This window comes from Halichoerus grypus, chromosome 4 (genome assembly GCF_964656455.1).
Source record: "Halichoerus grypus chromosome 4, mHalGry1.hap1.1, whole genome shotgun sequence".
Classification (NCBI taxonomy): domain Eukaryota; kingdom Metazoa; phylum Chordata; class Mammalia; order Carnivora; family Phocidae; genus Halichoerus; species Halichoerus grypus.
The window spans coordinates 140939488-140961336 of record NC_135715.1 but is presented as its reverse complement, the minus strand read 5'-3'; the positions used below and the strand labels follow the sequence as shown (position 1 = coordinate 140961336).

Sequence of the window (21849 nt, the reverse complement as noted above, 5' to 3'; positions counted from 1 at the left end):
CCATGTCTCCCAACGTAGAAAACAGTTTCTTTACACAACACCCCAGCCCTGCTCCATCTAATTAACAGAGAAAGGTCATCTGCACACAAGAAGGCCCTACCTTTGCTGCTGAAGAGCTGGATTAATCTTTTAACAAAGTCTTAAATATTTCTAATTGCCTTTGCCCTTAAACCTTGGTATTCTCAGACTTTCAAACATATTTTCTGTCCTCTTCCTTGGTGTGGACCTGCGGTGCCACACATTCCAGCCTGCCCTCCACACCCTTTGCACAATCATCCATCCTAAGTGGGGCTTTATGGACAGAACCACTTTTTTCCTAGCCATCATCTTTGCAGCCTGCTGACAGAGGTCCCTTTGCCTCTTGAAGGTTTATATACAACTATGACACTATGACACTATGACACACACTGAGTTTCTTTTTCTTTCTTTCTTTCTTTTTTTTCTTTTTTAGATACACACTCAGTTTCTAACAGTAAGATTAACTTGGAGTAAAAAATGCACTGTGTATTTTGGGTGCAGGTCACTGTTTGCTGTTCCGGTTGGCAATGTACACAATGATTTAAGCAATACTCCTTTGGGCATTTTAGTTTAGGGTGTGGATATTATGTGACACAGCTGTCAACTCTTGGTTTGTTCTTGAGGGCAATTAGCAGAAAACTGGTTTTTCTGTTTTGGTTTGTTTGGACTAACTACTTGCTCAAGCAGAAGGACCTTGCTTTCGACACTGAGGCAAACTCAACAAGGAGGTCAGGTTGGTTCTCCATCTCTGCCATGAAATGAAACCATTTATGATGTTTTCTACATCCTGGTATCTCTTGGTATCTACTCTCCTGAGCTTGCTCCAACCTCTCCCTTCATGGCATCAGATAAAGATTGTGGGTCCCGGGAACTGGGATCCAGGCATGGTTTCCCTCTTGCTGGCCAGCAGGCAGGTGCTGAGACCAGAGACCTGGGTAGTAGCTATATAACTGCCGAGCAGCCGTGACATATTCTGGGAAACAAAAATAATTGCTGAACACCAAAGTATATGTGAAAGCACTTTGCCCTCTTTGACTCAAGAATATTATCATGAACCTTAGCAAAACAAAGCAATGGTGCTAACTCAGTCTTCTGAACATTAGGCTTGAATCTGAACATGCTTTTGAGATGAGTTAAGGGTTTAAACGGTGAGTGGACTAGTTTGACTCTGTTTATTGCTTTATCCTCCATTCTGGCTTTGTCCCAGAAGTTTCCAATGGCTCTCGCAGATTTGGAGTCAGTATCTCTGATGTATTTGCATCTGACCTCTGACCTAAACCGCAGTGTTATTTTCAGCTGTTCTTTGACAGGGAATCCAACAGCTGCTGTTTAATACCACAGACAGCTTGTGACACACGCTGGGTTTCTAGCAAGAGGATTAATCTGACGATCTTGGGCTCTGATTTGAAGCTGTCTATAATTTTCCTGCATAGGGGGTGGAGAAGAATAAAAATGAAACCTGAAGTACATTGTTATCCTTTTTAAAAAATTGCAGTAAAATATACAGTGTTAACCCTTAATTAAACAAACAAACAAAAAAAACATTTTCTTGCTGCAATTAAAAGGTAATAACAAGGTAATTACTTCCTGGTAGTTGTGATAATTGAATTTGAAAATGCTAGTGAGTGGAGTAAGTAATCACAAAGAAATCCTGAAATGGTAGATATCGATAATTGCTCATTGAAATATTTTTTACATGTCCCTAAGAAATCTGAAGCTCTGAGAAAATGTGACCATGCCACATAAACTTGACAAAAGGCAATAAGTTTTAGAAAAGCAAATTAGTCTAAAATTATAAGCAATTTTGTGGCTTAATTCCAAAATACATACTAGAACTTATTATTTTTTTTAAAAAGATTTTATTTATTTATTTGACAGAGAGAGACACAACGAGAGAGGGAACACAAGCAGGGAGAGTGGGAGAGGGAGAAGCAGGCTTCCCGCTGAGCAGGGAGCCCGATGCAGGGCTGGATCCCAGGACCCTGGGATCATGACCTGAGCCGAAGGCAGACACTTAACGATTGAGCCACCCAGGCGCCCCTAGAACTTATTTTTAAAGTACATTTTGTGGGGTTTTCTTTGCATAAAGGAGACTTGAAAATCTTGAAAAGATTGATATCCAGGTCCATGATTGGCTGGTTTCAAAGTCCACCCTAGCTATAATAGATTCAATGGCCAAATTAATTTGGGTTGTCAGGATGTAATTTTTTTTCCCTTTGCTATTAAACATCAACTGATAGGCAGAGAGCTAGAAACTGCCCTCCCCATTTAAGATAATGGCAAAAATATCAGGCACTTAGTGTTACCATACCAGGGGTGTGGCTATTCTTTCCCATTCTCTTCTCTCTCTCTCCCCTCTCGTGATAAACTCAATGGGGTTGTCTATTTTTAACCTCCTGTTCTTTCCTTTTGGCAGAGTAATCAGTGCGAGCTGAGCTCCTTCCCTGAATGAATCCAGCTAACCCCAGTGATTGCCTTCTGAAATGACCAGCGGACACACATCTGTCCAGAGGCTGTCCAGAGTATAAATTCTGGTTCTAAAGTACCATGTCCAGCCAAGGAAGTCCTGGTGTGGAGTTTTCTACGACGACAGTTAGTTCAGTAGCTGTTCAGGCTGGGGACTCCAGAATCGTGATAGCTGTCATAAAGGTAAGACAACTTTCCTTTTTCTCTGTGGCTGTTGGCTTTTTGCAGGGTGTTAATAATCCTAAAGAATGTTCCACATAGTCAGCAGCACTCAGCATATAGAAAATAGCACAGCAAGTACATCTTACTTGTATCTCTTTCAGTTAGTCAGAAAGCATCTACAGCAGCTTAATTAAAACAAAAACAAAAAACTCTACCATATACTTTCAATTTGATTTTTAAAGGCAAGGTACTCATGACTGCAAGTTCACAGGCTGGAGAATCAAGGGGACCTGTAAAATGTTTGTGATTTTTGAGAGTGGATGTGATGGAGGACGGAAGAGGACGGTCCCAGTAGATACGGGCTGGCACTGTTTTGAACATGATGGAGGGCAGGGAACACCTAATAGGAGGCTCTGATATGTGCCCTCCGCAGCACTGCTTTTGACATGGTAAAGGCACTAGTAAATCCTTATCACATTTTGCGGGAATGAAGACCCTGCCAGGGAAGGTGCAAAGGGCAGGCATCAAATTTGCCCTTATCAGCAGGAAGTTGAAGCCACTTGAGGCTTAGGGCTATTGCATATTTTATGTCAAGTAATTTGCTGATTTGCAAAGATGGCCACATACCTTTAGGTTGAAGAAGACATCCATGATTTTATTCCCTATGAAATGTCTTGCAAAAACCCTTGAAGCATTATGCTTGGATTTAGACAAGTCACTACTTCACGAATTCAGTGTTTAATGAAGTGAACAAGGCAAACAAGCTGGTGCTCACCAGCCAGTTACTTTCAGGACCTCACAAACCTGAGCTGAATGACTTCTCTGGCCTTTGTTAGAAGCCTGGACTGAGGCCTGTTTAATTTAACTTAATTGCTGTGAATTTTATGTTAATATGAAAAGTTGTAACAGGAAAGCAGCACTTGATACTATGCAAAACAATTCACTCTAGAAGCACTGAATATAAAGTGTTCCTACTGATGTGATTCCCAGTGCTCTTGAGACTTAGCCCCATGCAAACAGCACCTCTGATGATTCCCCAGCCCTTGAGTCCTTTCAAAGGCAGTAGGTGGGCATGGAAAGAAGCCTGAAGCAGAAGTAGCAAAAATTGATAATTTGCATGTGATTTTATGATGCTTTGAGTAACTACAAATTTCAGCAGTGAGGGAAAAGAGGCAAACTCATTGTTTTAAAAAAGTTAACTTTTCTTTCCCTCAAATAAGAAACATTTCTTAGAGCAGGAAGAGGAATAATGTGTATGGGATAAATTATAGGAGAATCAGAGGTCAGTTGACAGTGCAGGGGAAAAAAACCCTAAAATTATGCTGGAAATACTTATTTTAACTTGATTGTGTTTCTAAGAATGTTCCCTCTGACCACCCTCCACAGCTTCTTTAACTTACTGCTGTCCCAAATAAAATAAACCGCAAGCTATTCAGAGTAGAAAGTCCATCTTAAAGAAGTGTCTGTGTCTGATCTGTATGGGTTTGTTTCCAAATGGTCTTAGGGCACTCATGATCTGGAGTAGCCACACATTTTTCGTTTCTCTTCAACACTTTGCTTATCCATGTGCACGTGCCTTTTAGCAGTTCCTCTTGCTTAATCAGTTGTTGCTTCTTAGAAAAGCAATTCCTCAGGAAATGCAATGGTGAATTATATCTTGGAGCAGTGAAAGTGTCCTACGTGTGGAAAACAAATTGGCTGCATTCATACAGCTGTTGTCACATGCATCTAAATTTATTGACATTTTCATACATACTTTATTGATTACTCAACAACAAAAGTTGGAAAATGTTATGTTTTTAACTTTACTGTAAGATAAAAATCTGTTGCTTCATCTGCTGTTTATTCTTCACAGTTGAACCAGTGAGGTCAATGTAAAGACACTGATCAGCCTAAATAGCATTTATAAAACCTTTCCCCTTTGGTGAAGTTTGCATCCTATTTGCCCCTATATGCAATTTCACTCTTTTTATGGAATTAAGTTTTGTGAGAGAGAGAATGTACAATTGTGTAACATGTTCTGTAATTTTATAATATTCAATAATACACAATCTATTGTATGCATTCTTCATTTGAGAATTTTTAATTTAAATACCATATGCCAAGAGAAAAGAATTTACCCTAAGAGTGAAAAAAAAGACAGGGTGTGGATTTATATTAAACCTGTTATATTTCAATTTCAGGAAGGCCTATCTCTATAGAAAGAATAAAATGTTCACAGTAAAACTGAAACAGAAAAAAAGAAAGACAGAAAGAAAGAAGAAAAAGGAGAAGGGTAAAGGGGAAGAAACAAGAGGAACTAAAAGTGCATTTTATTTCATTTTTATTTATAGTGTGGCAAGTGGGTGCAACTTCAATTGGCTGAATCACAGCCCAATCTTCTAGAAATTGGTAGCAGTCAAGATGAAACCAAAAAACTTCTTCATGATCATGAACTTCTTTTGGCCAAGCTCAAGGTAAGATATTAAAATGTGAAGCAGATACAAAATTAAAAAGAAAATAAAAAGCTATTTCTTATACTTCCTCTTGATTTCTCTGACATCACTGGCCTATTGCCATTGTAATATACTGCCATATAGATAATGGAAAAGCTCTATAGTTATTTATGAGCAAATACCAGCATTCGAGAGAGGTAACAAGATTTTTTAAAAACTTCCCCTAATGTGATAGAAAATATGGAGTGATAATATTTCCACTGTGGAGAAATAACTAATTTTTTTTTTCCTGGCTGCCTCAGTGAAAAAAAAATTCCATCATTTTTCCATTTCATCCATTATACTGTCAAGTCACAACAACAGATCCAAACTTTCTGTTGCTAATGATACCTGCTGGCAAGAATAATATAGAAGCTTATTTTCCCTCTGTTGAACTGTTGAAAACATCTGATTTTGTGTTTAATATTAAGAGTTCTTGAAACCAAATAATAATTTTAGTAAAATCAGAGTTATTATTCCATATAAGTGTGGTTATTTAGTCAGAATCTAAAAATAACATTAGCTTGAGATTGCCAGATAAGGTATCAAGTCAGGGCCAGCTACATAATTTGTGGGGCTTAGTGCAAAATAAAAAGGTGGGCTTCCTGTTTAAAAAGCAAGAAAAAGCTTTTTCTTGACCTGTCACATTGTATTTTATCTGCTATTTAATGTCTAGTTCCTTCAGGCCTAGGATACATTCTGGCCGAGTGCGCACCCTCACAGGCTCTGGGCCCCGGCCATGGCTCAGTCACAGGGTGTGGGCCTGACCCCAGCCTTTCCCTAGCTGTGCCCTGACCCCAGCAGGGCAGATGGCAGAGGTCACTGAACAAGGGTAGGGGAGCAGACAGGATAGCAGAGACTTTCTGGGAGGCAGGGCTCCATGTGAGATAAAGCACCAATTCCCCAGCACTTCCTCTGTTGTCCCATTGGACTTTACTTACAAAACACAAATTTAGAAATCAAATTATTAAAAATTTCGAAACAGTGACAGGCAGAGTCACTTTAAACCCCAAGTTTAAACCCTTCTAAGAACAGAGCCCAGGGATGCAGCCAGCCATGTGAGTAAGAACGCTTGTAGGTAAATGAATGGCTTCACTAAGATCAAAGAGGTTTGATTAGGCAGCCGGCAATGACTCTGTTTTTAGTCCTTTAATATTACTGGCTTCTTTGAACATCCTAGGCTGGATTGTGTACTTGCTTCCTAGATTTAGAAGCAGATCTAAACCGTATCTGATATATATGGACAGTGGTTTTCTGATTGGGCAGTAGTAAAAGTAATTGGGTATATCAGACTGGAAAGTTGAAGAAAGAATTAGTACTGAAGGAGGGAGCCATTAGAATCCAGAATTTATTCTCCTGTTTGGGCAGCTCCTTGCTCTGGGCTCTGGACTGTCTTTCAAAGTAGAAATCCCTGGCCACCAGGAAGTCCTTTGTATATAAGAAAAGAACACATTATGATGTGAAAGAGCATTGAACCAGGAATCAAAAGATCTATGTTTTAGCACTAATTATACCATTAACTGGTGTAATTCAGCTAAAAACTCAAAGTCTGACTACGGCTGCTACACAAATAAACTGAATTCCATGAATTGTGGAAACCCAATACTTCCTCAAAATTCCTGCTCATCCCTAGAGGTTTACTTTCTCATGGTCTCCTGTGTCCCCAGCTCCTTCTTCTATACCTGCCAACTGTTTGTGCTGAAGCTAACTTGGACTTGAAACTACATCCCTTCCCCTGTTTCCACTAACACTTCATGCCCAGCCAGCATTTGCAGGTCTACTAATGAAATGTGAGTGGTGGGGAAGCTCACGGAAGTATGGGTCTTTCAGGCTCCCTCTTTCTCCCAACCCTATGCCTGTCCAGGGCCACACAACTCCAGGGGGAATGCTGTCTCAGGCAAAGCACTTTGGCTCCACAGCAACTATGCTTAAATGCTTAAATTTGCATACCTAAATCAATCCAGGAGCTCAGTGGGGTGGGGGGCGGGGGGAGGAAAAGGGCTTTCCATTTAACAGGATCCATCCTCAGAAGATGCTTGTGGTTCAGAATGTAAAGTCCTGTTGTCCTTTTATGCCGGTCTTCTGGCTGTGGACTAGCCTTCTGAACTTCAGGCTTTTTAACTGTAAAATGAAGGGAGAAGATTGATCAAAGCTCCATATCTATTGTGGATCTTACTATAAGGTGCCATGGGATCATGGAGCCATTCTCCTTCTCTGTACATGGATCTAAGAACATGAGGTCTCAGGTAAAAAGGCCTTTTGGCTTCACGTAGGCCTCTAGCCATGACCTCTTTCTGTCCATCTCTCATACCCTCCTTGACCCCATCTATCACTAGCAACTTAGCCACCCACCCCCCAAAGAAATTTTAAGTAGTAGCATCATCCTCCAATGTTATTGATTAAAAAAAAGAAATCAAGGAGTCTGAAGTCTATTCCAGATTTGCTGACAAAAGACTTTTTAAAATAAAAAGGTGGGGCGCCTGGGTGGCTCAGTCGGTTAAGCAGTCACCTTCGGCTCAGATCATGGTGGCCGGGGGGTAGGGGTGGGGGTGGGGGTGGGGGGGGTCCCTGCTCAGCAGGGAGCCTGCTTTTCCCTCTCCCTCTCCTGTTCCCTCTGCTTGTGCTCTCTGGCTCTCTCTGTCAAATAAATAAATAAAATCTTTAAAAAAAGATTAAAAAATAATAAAAAGGTAAATTCCATATTGCAGATGTATAGATCATGAATTTAACCAATTTATTAGCTATTACACTGTCAGTGTAGGCACAACTTAAGCTGTAGCACAAAGTTGTTGGATCCAAGTTAGTTTTAATATGAGCTTTTTGACTGATAAGAACATTAGTAGTTCAAAAAGCCAATAATATTTAATATTTAATGTTCATTCCAGTCCTTTTCCTATGCACAGGGCCCTGCAATTTGTTCTAATTATAAAGATAAATGCTGTGTAAGGGGTGTTTGAGAGGGTGTAGGGTTCAGCGCCGAGTCTACTCTAATTTGGGCATAGCAGTTAGCCTCTCTGGTTTCAGGTTCTTCATTTGAAAAATTATGATAAAAGCAGTTACCCTCAAACACCTAAAAATGGAAATTTGGGGGGGAAATGCAATGATATATGTATATACCTGCTGCTTTTAAAAGAAGAAGTGGTATAAATGTTCTGTTAATAATAGGTCAGAGGAATTTGGATATTTAATTTGATAGAAAAGCAATGTTCTGCCTCCATTGAAAATTATCTCAAACCCTAGTAATTTAGATTAAAAGAGAAATTTCTGGAAACAGAACTTTTATGAGATTTTCCTAATGTTGGTAATGTCTATACCCTGAAGATATTATTTTCCTTTCAGCAGTATAGTACTTAATTCCAGTGGAATGTCCAGAGAAAAAATAATTTCCCTATTTTCAGTGGTGAAAACATAATCATGTGGAAAAAGCATTAACTCCCAAAAGGCATCTAGATTCTCAAACCATACTCAAATTATTTCTAATGAGAAGGAAGAAATTTGGGAAAGGGGAGAGAGATTTAAGTCAGGTAAAGATTTGCCTATGGCTGCTTTGACATTTCATTCCTAAGTGGTTCTCGGAGGAAAGAGGAATTGGAAGGACGTTAAGGATGTTGCTGAGAATATTCTCCTCAGCATCTGTCTTGTAACTAACGACATTGCAATTGTCCAAAGGAATTTACAGACCAAACGAACTTCCAGCCACTGGCTCCTGTATTGGTACGTATACAATATTAGCATCCAGGGAAGAATGACCCTTTTGAGTATAGAATACTAAATTTCACCTCTGATTTGACTTATAAATCTATTGGTTCCCTGATTCCAACTAAATTTCTGACTCAGGGAATACTTATTTTTCTCCTATTTCCATTTACTTAGCTAAAAATGAATGCATGAGAAATAGTCAAAATATATTACTAGTAAAGCTAAAAGTCTTATTAAAACTTGCCTTACATAAGAAATAGCATGATTTTCTACTATAAACTTGAGTATTCACTAAAAGTGTAGTATTTAAAATTTTTTTTATCGCGGTAAAATATATATAACATAAAATTTGCAATTTCAACCATTTTTAAGTGTACATTTCTATGGCATTAATTACACTCACAGTGTTGTGCAGCTATCACCACTATTTCCCAAGCTTTTTCTTCACCTCAGATATAAACTCTGCACCTAGTAAGCAATGACTCTTCTTCCTGCCTTCTCTGGTAACCTCAAATCTACTTTCTGCCTCTACAAATGTGTCCATTTTAGGTGCTTCGTATAAATGGACTCACTCATATACTTGTCCTTTATGGTGGGCTTTATTTCACTTAGCATATAATGTTTTCAAGGTTCCTCCATGTTGTTGTATGTATCAGAACTTCATTCCTTTTTATGAATGACTAATACTTTATTGTATGGATATACCACATTTTATTTATCCATTCATACTTTGATGGACCCTTGGGTTGTTTCTGCTTTTCAACTCTTATGAATAATTCTGCAATGAACATTGGCATACAAGTATCAGAGTACCTATTTTCAGTTATGTTGGGTATATTTAATTTTTTGAAGAAACACCAAAAGTTTTTCACAGCAGCTGCATCATATTACATTCCTACCAGCAACATACATGTGTTCTAGTTTCTCTACATCCTTGCCCAAACTTGCTATTTTCTGTGTTTTTGATTATAGCCATCCTACTGTGTGTGAATGGTATCTCATGGAGGTTTTGATTTATATTTCCCTAATGACTAATGATGTTAACCCCATTTTCATGTGTTTAGACAATTGTGTATCTTCTTTGGAGAAATGTCTATTCAAGTCTTTTGCCCACTTTTTAATCAGGTTGTTTGTTTTTTGTTGTGGAGTTGTAGGAGTTCTTTATATATTCTGGATATTAATCCCTTATCAAATGTAGGATTTGCTAACATTTTCTCCCATTCTGTGGGTTGTCTTTTCACTTTCCTGATAAGGTCCTTTAAGAATGAAGAATAAAGGGTGCCTGGGTGGCTCAGTCATTAGGCGTCTGCCTTCGGCTCAGGTCATGATCCCAGGGTCCTGGGATCGAGCCCCGTATCAGGCTCCCTGCTCAGTGGGAAGCCTGCTTCTCCCTCCCTTGCTCCCCCTGCTTGTGTTCCCTCTTTCCTGTATCTCTCTCTGTCACATAAATAAATAAAATCTTTTAAAAAAAAGAATGAAGTATAAGGGAAATCTGTATGACTTAATTGTATATATTTCCACACTAGAGAAAATTTTATAGCATGTATGTTGAGAATGTGATGGAACCCTTTAGGACAGTATTGGAAGAAGACTAACCTATATTACCTTATCTGCGTCATAGCAGTGTTTTACCCTGAATGTTTACTGCATATAGGAAATCCATTTTCTCTCTTTCCCTATTTTCCTATAGACCCACAAGTTAGAAAATTCAACTCTCTTGAGTTAGAAATGCTACTCTCTCAGATGCCTTCACCCATCTCTCCTGCTTCCCTACAGGAGTGAGGGGCGCTGTGTTACCTGATTGGTGAGACTAGGGAAAGAAGCAGCTGCCATGGGGAAGCCAACCTCAAGGTTTCTCACTGCAGAGCCTGTCTACCCATGGGCTACATGTTCTTTACTCTCTCTGCTGCTGCTGACCTGGTTGGAAATCCCTGCCTGCCAGAGGCAGGCTACAATCTCACCCTCTAGGGCAGCTGAATGTGTGTCTGTGCCTCAGACCCAACTCTTTCCACAGGCAGGTCCCAATGACTAGAAGTAGAAAACCAATCAGCTCATCCTCTGGTCCAGTTTTATGGCAATGAGAGCAGCTATTTTGATCCATATCTGACCTTGATGTCAATTTTTCAATTGATTTGTAATCTTGAGGGGACAGGGGTAAGATTAATTTGTACCTTCCAAATTCCAATATTAAAAATTTTTTTTAAAAATTTAATTCTAGTGCTGTTAACATACAGTGTTATATTAGTTTCTGGTATATAATATAGTGATTCAACAATTCCATATATTACCCAGTGCCCATCAAGATAAGTGTAATCCCAATCCCCATTACCTATTTCACCCATCCCCCCACCAACCTTCCCTCTGGTAACCATCTGTTTGTTCTCTATAGTTAAGAGTCTGGTTTTAGTTTGTCTTTTTTTTTTTTTTCTTTGTTCAATTGTTTTGTTTCTTAACTTCCACATAAGAGTGAAATCCTATGGCATTTGTCTTTCTCTGATTGGCTTATTTCACTTAGCATTGTACTCTCTAGCTCCATCTATGTTGTTGCAAATGGCAAGATTTCATTCTTTTAATGGCTGAATAATATTCCATTGTTTATATATACCACATCTTCTTTATCCATTCATCAGTTGATGGACATTTGTGCTCTTTCCATAAGTTGGCTATTTTTTTAACTTACTAATTTGTTTAAAGTAGGCTCCACACCCAGTGTGGAGCCCAATGTGGGGCTTGAACTCATGACCCTGAGATCAAGACCTGAGCTGAGCTCAAGAGTCAGACACTTGACTGACTGAATCACCCAAACACTCCCATAAATTGGCTATTGTAAATAATGCTACAATAAACATAGGGGTGCATATATCCCTTTGAATTAGTGTTTTTGTATTCTTTGGGTAAATACCTAGTTGTGTGATTACTGGATTATAGGGTAGTTCTGTTTTTAACTTTTTGAGGAAACTCCATACTGTTTTCCACAGTGGCTGCACCAGTTTGCATTCCCACCAAGAGTACAAAAGAATTGCTTTTTCTCGGTGGTTCAAAGGGATCTGTGTCTTAGTGTTCTAACATATAAAGGAGCTGTCATATTTTCACTGATTATTTTGAAGAAAATCACTGAAATAAGGTAGGAGCTACTAGGAGCTATAGTAGGCAGTTTAATTTTTCTTTTATACTTTTGAAAATGGAGAACTTTTTCCATTAAAAAACAAAAAAAGTATTCTTACAATTATGAAACAGTAAAACTTCCTGGTGATTTTCCCTACCTCGCTTGGCACCTTTCTAGTTTACGGGGTATTTCTTTTCTGAAATGTTCAGCTCCAGTGAGTACTGTGGAGGTGTGGAGTGAAATAAAATTCAAATTCTTTAGATTGGAGAGTGCCATGGACAATCTGATAAAATATTATTTTTATAAGAGAAGTTGGTTTAAGAGAGAGTCTATGACAATAGGCTTCTCAGACATGGATTTAAGGCATATTAATATTGTCAATATCACAAATAATTTGTTAGTAGTTCAGGTTAAGCAGCAGTTCAGAGTGTGATTATACTTAATGAAGTGTTGATGGGGTTGATTTATTAGAGGGGAAGGAAGTCTGTAAGTGGAACATTTTGTATGCACAGAGACTGTACAGTAAAAAATTGGGGGAGGACACTATATTATCCCCAGTCTTGGCTCAGTAGTTAAGGTTGGACTTGACTCCTTGGCAGAAGCTCAAGGGCCTATGGGAAACACGAGACACTCACCATATTACTCTGGCCTGGGACACCAAGTGACAAAGAGTTGGCAAGAAAGAGAGGCATCTTCCATATTTCTGTAGGGACTAGAGCATGGCTTGGTTATAGCAAATACTGACAACTTTTTTGACAACTTTAGAAGAACCCAGTATATAGGAAAATTATGGTAGATTAAAGATGGCCATAAATTCTTTGGTACTCCTTCCATTGTGAAGTGAGGTCTGTGTCCATTCTCTTAAAACTGGTCAGACTCTCGGACTGCTTTGCCCCAAATATTACAACATAGATAATGCTGTAACAGTTTCCAGACCCAACGTCAAAAGACTGGTTGCTTTTACTTTCTGTAATTTCAAATAGTCACTCTTGGAACCTAACCAACTTGTGAGGAAGTCAAGTAGCACTGTCGAGGCCCATGTGGAGAAGAACTGAGGCTCCCAGCAACAGCTCTGGCTGAGGTCTTGGGTAACAGCCAACCAACTTGCGAGTTATGTGAGTAAGCCATCTGAGCCATCTTAGAAGTAGATTCTCCAGGCTGGGTTAAGCTTAACTGTGTGGAGCAAAGACAAATCTTCCCCATCAAGCCCTGCCCAAGTTGACAATTGTGAGCAAAGTAAATAAGTATTTTAGGCCACTAAAATTTGCAATGGTTTGTCACACAGCAATAGATTTTGAAGGGATTTGGAAGTCAGAACTCATGAACAAAAGATACAGAAAGAAGAAAACAAGAGTTTTCATGGGGAAAAAGTTGAGAAGTGGAACTAAGATTCTCTAAAATGAAAGATGGTGTGATTGTTCTAATGAGAAGCAACAAGAAAATTCTGAAGTTTGTAAATCATTTACTTTTAGAAAATTAAAAGCAGGTTCTAAAATGTATCTATTATAATGTTTGTTTGACTTTCATTTCAGTATACTTTTTTGAACAGGAGGAAAAGGTTTGTAGTTATAATTCAGCACACAGGGATATGCACAAAATATTACAGGTAGAGTGTGGAAAGAATGACTACCTGCCAGGGAATTCAGGGGAAGCTTGATAGAGAAAGTGATATTTGGCTGTCCTGGAGATGAATAGGAGTTTTCCAGATACCACAGACCAAATTTAAAGGACAAACAATGGACTGGGAGAAATATATTTGCAGTTTATATGAAAGTTAAAGAGTTACAATCCTTCGTATTGATAAGAAAGACAAAAAAACAAATCAATAAAAAACACACGATTCACAGAAGACAGGCAAATCACCAATAAATATATAAAAGGGATGCTCAATATCAGTAATAGCCCGAGAAGCAAACTAAATAATAAAAAAAAAACCATGATTTGCCTAATGCAACATTAAAAATTCAAGATATTTATAATATCCAATGACAGTGAGAATACAAGGAAAGGTACATTCTACCCTACTGTTGGTGAGAATTTGGACTGACACAATCATTTTGGAAACTAGCAAGCATTAAAATGTAAAATGCTTACATTCTATGACTCAGCAACCTCACTTCCCAGAATCTCTCCTTAGAAATGAGAGCACTAGTAAGGATATAGATATGAAAATGCTTTTACTATGATACTGAGCATCTTTCCACATGTTTTTAATGGAATAATTTAATTGGAAACAAAACAATGTCCAACAATAGGGAAATATGTTTATAAATTGACCATTTATGCTTCTTTCATACTTTGGAAGATTAAGCTGAGTCCCAGGCTTCTTGTTGTGACATAGATAAACTCTTAGATGTTTAACCCAATGTTGGTTGGGTTTATGGTATTTGTCACTAAATGCATTCTTATTTGAAATCTGGGTCAAAAGTCAGGATTATAACTAGCATTTTTTTTTTTTTTAGATCATAGGCCTGTAGTCTCCAAGCTATTAATTAGAAAACAGTGCTTCTTTAAAATATAAATCTACAAACAAAAGTTTTCATTGAAAGTAGAACCCAGAGTCCTTATTAGTTATCACAAAAAGGGTCTTGGTGTGAGATTTGGACTGACAAGACAAAACTCGGATAGTTTAAGAAATACAAATGAGGGCTAACAGATAAAAATGGTAGCAGAGGACTCACTCACCTCTACTCTCAATCTTCAATACTGCTGAGTTAGCTTAAATGTTAGGATAGAAATATCCCTTTTGCATTCTATCCAGATGGCAACAGATCCTTCTGCTCTAGAAAAGACCCAAGTATATATCGTACTTAACCAAGAATGTATCTTTTCTAAATATAGATTTTGTCTTAGATATATTATAATGTATAAATGTGTAAAACTCAAGAGTTTTTCAGATGGCATAGCTGTATCATTCTCATGACAAGTTCAGTAAGCTATCAGTCCTCAGGAAAATAAGACAAACTTCTGATTCTTTGGTCAGCCCAGTCTTCCAAATCACCTATATCCTCTATCTCTCTCCTACCACATATTTGAGGTTCAGGGACTTAAGTGAGATTAGAATTTTTGTCTTAAAAAATTGTCTGAAAATGGAATACTGGTTCCAGTTCCAGGCAAGATGGAATAAACAAACTTCACCCTATCTCCATTACAGGCAGCTATAAACCCTGGCAGAATGTGTGTATGCAGAGTACGCTGAAAGTTAAGGGCTAGCAGGTAGATTAGGGAAAGATCAGAATCCCGAAACCACCAAACAGCAGTGTTGTTTTTTCCCTCCAATGTTGCCCAGCTTAGATTCAAAGGCAAGTTGACACCCTGAAGTATGCCCTGAGGTAGACGGAAACAGCTCCAGAAGAGTGAAGACTCTTTCATATCTAAGCAGTAAAAAGAGAGCTTCCATGCGTCGACAGAAAGGGAGGAAATACCCTGCTTTTGTTTTTGCTTTTTGCTTTTTTGTTCTCTCTTCCCCAGTGCAGGCAGTCCCCTAGAGGCAGCTGTGATGGAGAAGGTGGAGGCAACCAGGCAGGTTCCTGAACCTCTGAGAAGGGAGAAACCTGTCTCTGACCAGAGGAATTATGGTCTCAGAACTTGCAGTGAATTTACATCACCTTTTTTTTTTTTTTTTTTTTATTACATCACTTTTTTCCTCCCTCTGTTCTCTCCACTGTTTGGTCCTGCAGACATAGTGCTGGGAACTGCATGGCGGAATGAGTAAACCAAAGCTTCAGGTTTCGGGCCAGAGGACCAGTAAAGGGGTTTCCATGGTACAAATTTCAGGCCCTGAGTCAAGCCAATGAAATTAGAAGAAGCAATCTCACCTTTCAACTCTATAACTCTTATTTATATAGATGGCTTTCCGATTTTCTTTTTAAAAAGCTCAATTACTCTGTCAGTAAACAGGGAACTCTGAAGAACCATAAGCTCTCAGATTCAGTTTAATAGGACACTTTTCTAAACTTTAATTTTCAGCTCAAAACATATCCAAAGTTTTTACATAATTGAATTTGGAGAAACCCAAACCACCCAACGCTATTGCTCACTGCTTTCTGAGAGCCTGAGATTCTTTGGTTCAGTGATCCCATAGGCTATTAAACTTTTATTGATGTAGTGGGAAAAAAAACCCCACTTTGCTAGTGTGTTACACTTATTAGAGGAGCAATAAATACAAATATATAATGCTAACCACACATGGAAGTCAATATATGTAATTTTAAATACATATCCATATAAATTTTAGAGCATAAAATACTTATAGTAAAAAAGGATAAATGTATCAAATCAACAATCTAAGTTTCCACCTTATGAAATTAGAAAAATAAGACCAAATTGAAACCAAAGCAAGCAGAATGAAGGAAAAAATAAAGAGCAGAAATCAATGAAATTGTAAGCAGGAAAACAACAGGGAAACGAATGGCTCTTTGAAAAGGTCAATGAAATCGATAAGCCTCTAGCCTGACTGAGAAAGGAAAAAAGAGAGAAAACAAAATGACCAGTGTTAGACAGGAGGGATGAGGCGTCACTGTAAACCCCACAGACCATTTATTTGAAGACCATAAATTGCCAAAACTCACCCAATAAGCTAAGTAAAAAGTGAAAAGAAACAAATGAAATTAATTTAATAATATGCTTAATTCAACCCAATATATCAAAAATATTATCAAATAACATGTAATCATTATAAAAATTATTAATGAGATATTTTAATTTTTTTGTATTAAATCTTCAAAATCCAGTATGTACTTCATACATATCACAATCTGAAGTAGCCACATTTCAAATAGCTAGTGGATATCATATTGTACAAGGTGGATTTGGAGAATAAAGAAGAATAATCCTTCTGGGAATAAAAATATTTTATTCTTTTTAGCTCAGGAGAAGTCTGCTTATAACCAAGCCAATATATGTAGGGCCTGAAAAAGAAAATTATGAGATGAGATTTCTTTCAGGGACAAGAAATGAAAGAAAACCAGCCCAATTTATTTCCAGTAGCAAATTTTTGAAAGCAATTAATAAAGCAATTATTAGACACTGTCATAGGAGGGAGTAGAAATATTTTTCCTAGTGTAACATTTTAAAAAATATAAATGTGTGGGGCGCTTGGGTGGCTCAGATGGTTAAGCGTCTGCCTTCAGCTCGGGTCATGATCCCAGGGTCCTGGGATGGAGCCCCGCATCAGGCATTTTGAAACAATGAAAAGAAAACCTTGTATTAATCCAGTTTGAAAGGCTGACAGTGGAAGGCAGTAATTAAACTGTGAATTGTTTGGTTGTGAGTTCTGGAAGCATTATTGCATATTTCATTAATAATTTTATATGTGATTAATTTGCTGTTCATTGTTTTTTCATTGCTCAAATATTGCTCAGTGAACTTCTTATGGTTATGTTGCTTAATGGTGATAATGAATCTCAGATCTGTACCTCTGAAACAAATAATGCAATATATGTTAAGAAAGAAAAAAAGGAAGAAGAAGAATGTAGCAGGAGGGGAAGAATGAAGGGGGGGAAATCGGAGGGGTAGACGAACCATGAGAGACGATGGACTCTGAAAAACAAACTGAGGGTTCTAGAGGGGAGGGGGGTGGGAGGATGGATTAGCCTGGTGATGGGTATTGAGGAGGGCACGTTCTGCATGGAGCACTGGGTGTTATGCACAAACAATGAAGCATGGAACACTATATCTAAAACTAATGATGTAATGTATGGGGATTAACATAACAATAAAAAAAAGTGAAAAAAAAAATAATGTGGGAGACCAAATGCAATCAGATTCTAAAATTAGCCAAAAGGATTCTGTTACTATGCCTCGGTTAATTTTGCTTAATGTTGGTTAGCAAATCATTAAAGAATGTATATTTTGTATTTGAGTGATGAATATATGGCACAAAACAGGAATGTGCTTCCATTAGGATATTAGTAAAGCTTGGACTAACTTAAGATTTTTTCTTTATACTGCTTAATTCATTTATAAATATTTCACTTGTGACTAGCTTTCTTTTATGTTTGTAGATGATGGCCTTTTTAGACTTAAGAGAAGTGAAATTGCTGGATCATATGATAGTTCTATTTTATTTTATTTTATTTTATTTTATTTATTTTTAAGGATTTTATTTATTTATTTATTTGAGAGAGAGAGAGCATGTGGCCTGGGGGAGGAGCAGAAGGGGAAGAGTAGAGAGGAGGGAGAGGGACAAGCAGACTCCATGCTGAGCATGGAGCCCGACTTGGGGCTCAATCTCACAACCCTGAGGTCATGACCCTGAAAACATGACCTGAGCTGGAACGGAGAGTCAGATGCTTAACCAACTGAACCACCCAGGTGCCCCTGGTAGTTCTTTTTTTTTTTATGTTATGTTAATCACCATACATTACATCATTAGTTTTTGATGTAGTGTTCCATGATTCATTGTTTGCGTATAACACCCAGTGCTCCATGCAGAACGTGCCCTCTTTAATACCCATCACCAGGCTAACCCATCCCCCCACCCCCCTTCCCCTCTCGAACCCTCAGTTTGTTTCTCAGAGTCCATAGTCTCTCATGGTTCGTCTCCCCCTCCAATTTCCCCCCTTCATTCTTTCCTTCCTGTTATCTTCTTCTTCTTTTTTTTTTTTTGACATATAATGTATTATTTGTTTCAGAGGTACAGGTCTGTGATTCAACAGTCTTACACAATTCACAGCACTCACCATAGCACATACTCTCCCTGATGTTTATCACCCAGCCACCCCATTCCTCCCACCCTCCACCACTCCAGCAACCCTCAGTTTGTTTCCTGAGATTAAGAATTCCTCATATCAGTGAGGTCATATGATACATGTCTTTCTCTGATTGACTTATTTCGCTCAGCATAATACCCTCCAGTTCCATCCATGTCGTTGCAAATGGCAAGATTTCATTCCTTTTGATGGCTGCATAATATTCCATTGTATATCTATACCACATCTTCTTTATCCATTCATCTGTTGATGGACATCTTGGCTCTTTCCATAGTTTGGCTATTGTGGACATTGCTGCTATAAACATCGGGGTGCATGTACCCCTTCAGATCCCTACATTTGTATCTTTGGGGTAAATACCCAGTAGTGCAATTGCTGGATCATATGGTAGCTCTATTTTCAACTTTTTGAGGAACCTCCATAGTGGCTATATCAATATACATGCTCACCAACAGTGCACAAGTGTTCCCTTTTTTCCTCATCTGTGTCAACTCTTTTTATTTCTTGTCTTTAATAATAGCCATTCTAACAGGTGTGAGGTGGTATCTCGTGATATCTCATTGGTTTTGATTTGCATTTCCCTGATGATTAATGATATTGATCATCTTTTCATGAAACTATTTCATGACTGATATGTGGGTGTTGAACCAGCCTTGTATCCCTGGAATAGATTCCACTCGATCATGGTGTATGATCCATTAAATGTATTATTGAATTCAGTTTGTTAATATTTTGTTGAGACTTTTTTGCATCTATGTCCATCAGAGCTATCCCTGATTTTTTTTTAAGATTTTATTTATTTATTTGACAGACAGAGAGAGAGCACAAGCAGGGGGAGCAGCAGGCAGAGGGAGAAGGAGAAGCAGGCTCCCCGCTGAGCATAGAACCTGATGCGGGGCTCGATCCCAGGACCCTGGGATCATGACCTAAGCCGAAGGCAGACGCTTAACTGACTGAGCCACCCAGGCTTCCCTATCCCTGATCTTTAATAACCAAGTGATCTACCAATTTCTATTGTCAGTTAATGTTTTGGGCTTGAAAAAGAAAGAATCATGGTCTGTATATTGTTACTTACATAAAAGAGGTTTAAGATTGAAGTCTTTGGTAAAGCCTACATTCCAGAACTAAGCCACCCACCTGGAAAAAGTGTTAAATAATTAATCAAGATTAGGAAGACAAAGAATTATACATTCTGGATTTTTTTTTTCTTCCAAGAACAAAAAAACTTCCTATATTACCTGAGACTTAAAACTGGCTTGCAGAAAAGATTAAGTAAACATAGGAATACTAAACGACATTTTCAATCCTGAAATTTCCATCCTGACCAGTTCATTTTCATCAATAGAGATCAGGTTATACTTCTACAAAAAACTAGCTAAATTTGAAAATGGAATTTTCCCATAGTTACTAGAACTTTTATCATTAACTTAGTAACCAAATATATAGCTATAGGACCTCCTTTGTGTATATATCTCAGAATTGGGTGCACAAAGTGTTGTGGGTGTGAAATGGTACAAAATGAAGAGAAATTCCTACCTCTTGAAACGGTTGCAGATGCAGTAATGGTTACTATTTAACGATTATGATGTGCCAGCCATCATAACAGATACATTAGGTATTTAATGCTCGCATCAACTTTGTGAGGTAGGAAATATTCACATTTAACACATGATAAAACAAATTTTGCCCAAGTCCCACAATGGGACTCCAATTTATTTAAAGAGGTAGGATTAATATTCAAAACACAGCCATTGACAGATGATATATGGAAAACTTTATACAAAGTGCTGACAGATGACTCATGCAAGAGTTCCATCAGCCCAATTGAGAATATTTATTTGGATCTCGAAGGAAGTGACGGCTAAGAATTGAGAGTCAAAATGACATTCACATCAGAGAAAGGTGTTAACAAAGCTGTTGAGACAAGTGTAAGAAAGAGATGCATGTATGTGAAGAACCCTGCCAGGAAATGTCAAGAGATGAGGCTAAACTGGTAGAGTGGATGAAGATTGGGCTGGAAGGCAGTACATGTTGGGCTACACAGTTAGATTTGATTGTGGCCAAGCAAAGGTTCTTAGAGCAGGGGAAAGATTTGATGAAAATTTAGTCTGAGAAAGGTTACCTTTATAACATTATGCAGCGTGGACTCAGATGGAAAATCACTGGAGTTAAAAGACGTATATGGAAGCTTTTACTAGACATTGGAACTTAGAATAGAGTTCTGAGTGTAAGAGTAAAGAGAATTAAACTTGAAAGATTTTGTTGTAATAACATCATATATTATGTATAGTAGGACTATCCTTTGATGAATTCATAAATTATAAAATATTATAGAATCAGATAATTTATTTTACATAAAGAATAAGGTAAAAGTCAGTGATAATCCTAAACCTTAAAACTTGTAGGATAAGAAAAGAAACCTTAAAACTTGTAGGATAAGAAAAATAGATGTCCCACTGATATTATTTCATAATTGCGAAAGAGGTGCCATTTTGAATTAGAATGTTCTTTATATTTGACAGATTGGAAGTTAGTGATATCATTTGTTAGTTTCAGGGAATAGTGATGCTGGACACCAACTTGCAGTTGTTTAATAAACAAATGGGAAGAGAAGAATCAGAAATAGCAAGAATAGGCCATTTCTCCAATAAATTTGACTGAAGCAAGAAGGTGATGCTGACTGGGAAGTTTTTGTTAGGATGGGAGAGATCAGGGTTGGGAGAAATGGGCAACTTTCACTTAAGTAGTGGAGTGTGAGAATTAGTGGAGTTTGTTTACTATGAATCTGAATTTCCATGAGATATAATTGTGAAGTTTGGAAGGATAGGGGCACAGTAAGAGGAAGATTACAAAGAGGATAGATGAACAGAAGGTCTTACATGAGTGATAAGAGGAGTATGAGGCAGTTTTGAGATTCCAGATGGTCATGGTGGATTTGATCTTAGGGTATCCTGGATGGAGAAGACTGGGATGGCCACTTCCTATTCCAGTTGTTAGCCTGATGACTGTTTCCAGGCCCAGAACTCTAGGCAGTTCAGGAAGCCATTGAGAGAGAATGGTGAAAATGAACAATCTCCATATGCAACAGTAAGAGGAAGGAAGGCCTCATTAGCTGGTTCTAAACCTGGCTGGAATCACTGGGGACTTAAAGAGAAAACACAGGACTCATATAGGTCCCAAAGCTGAAGAATCAAAGGAAGGCTGGGACACC

The 21849-nt window shown here is 38.1% G+C and overlaps 1 protein-coding gene across 3 annotated transcripts in view; it reads left to right on the top strand.

Moving 5' to 3' along the window:
• Positions 1-2313: 2313 nt before the first annotated feature.
• The window catches only part of CCDC141 (coiled-coil domain containing 141), a 187541-nt gene continuing 168005 nt past the window's right edge, over positions 2314-21849 (top strand). For all 3 annotated transcript variants that reach the window (XM_078071039.1, XM_078071038.1, XM_078071041.1), the window contains exons 1-2: positions 2314-2667; positions 4980-5102. In XM_078071039.1, coding sequence (XP_077927165.1) covers positions 2566-2667; positions 4980-5102 — 225 coding nt within the window. In that variant the 5' untranslated portion in view covers positions 2314-2565. The remainder of the gene's footprint in view (positions 2668-4979; positions 5103-21849) is intronic.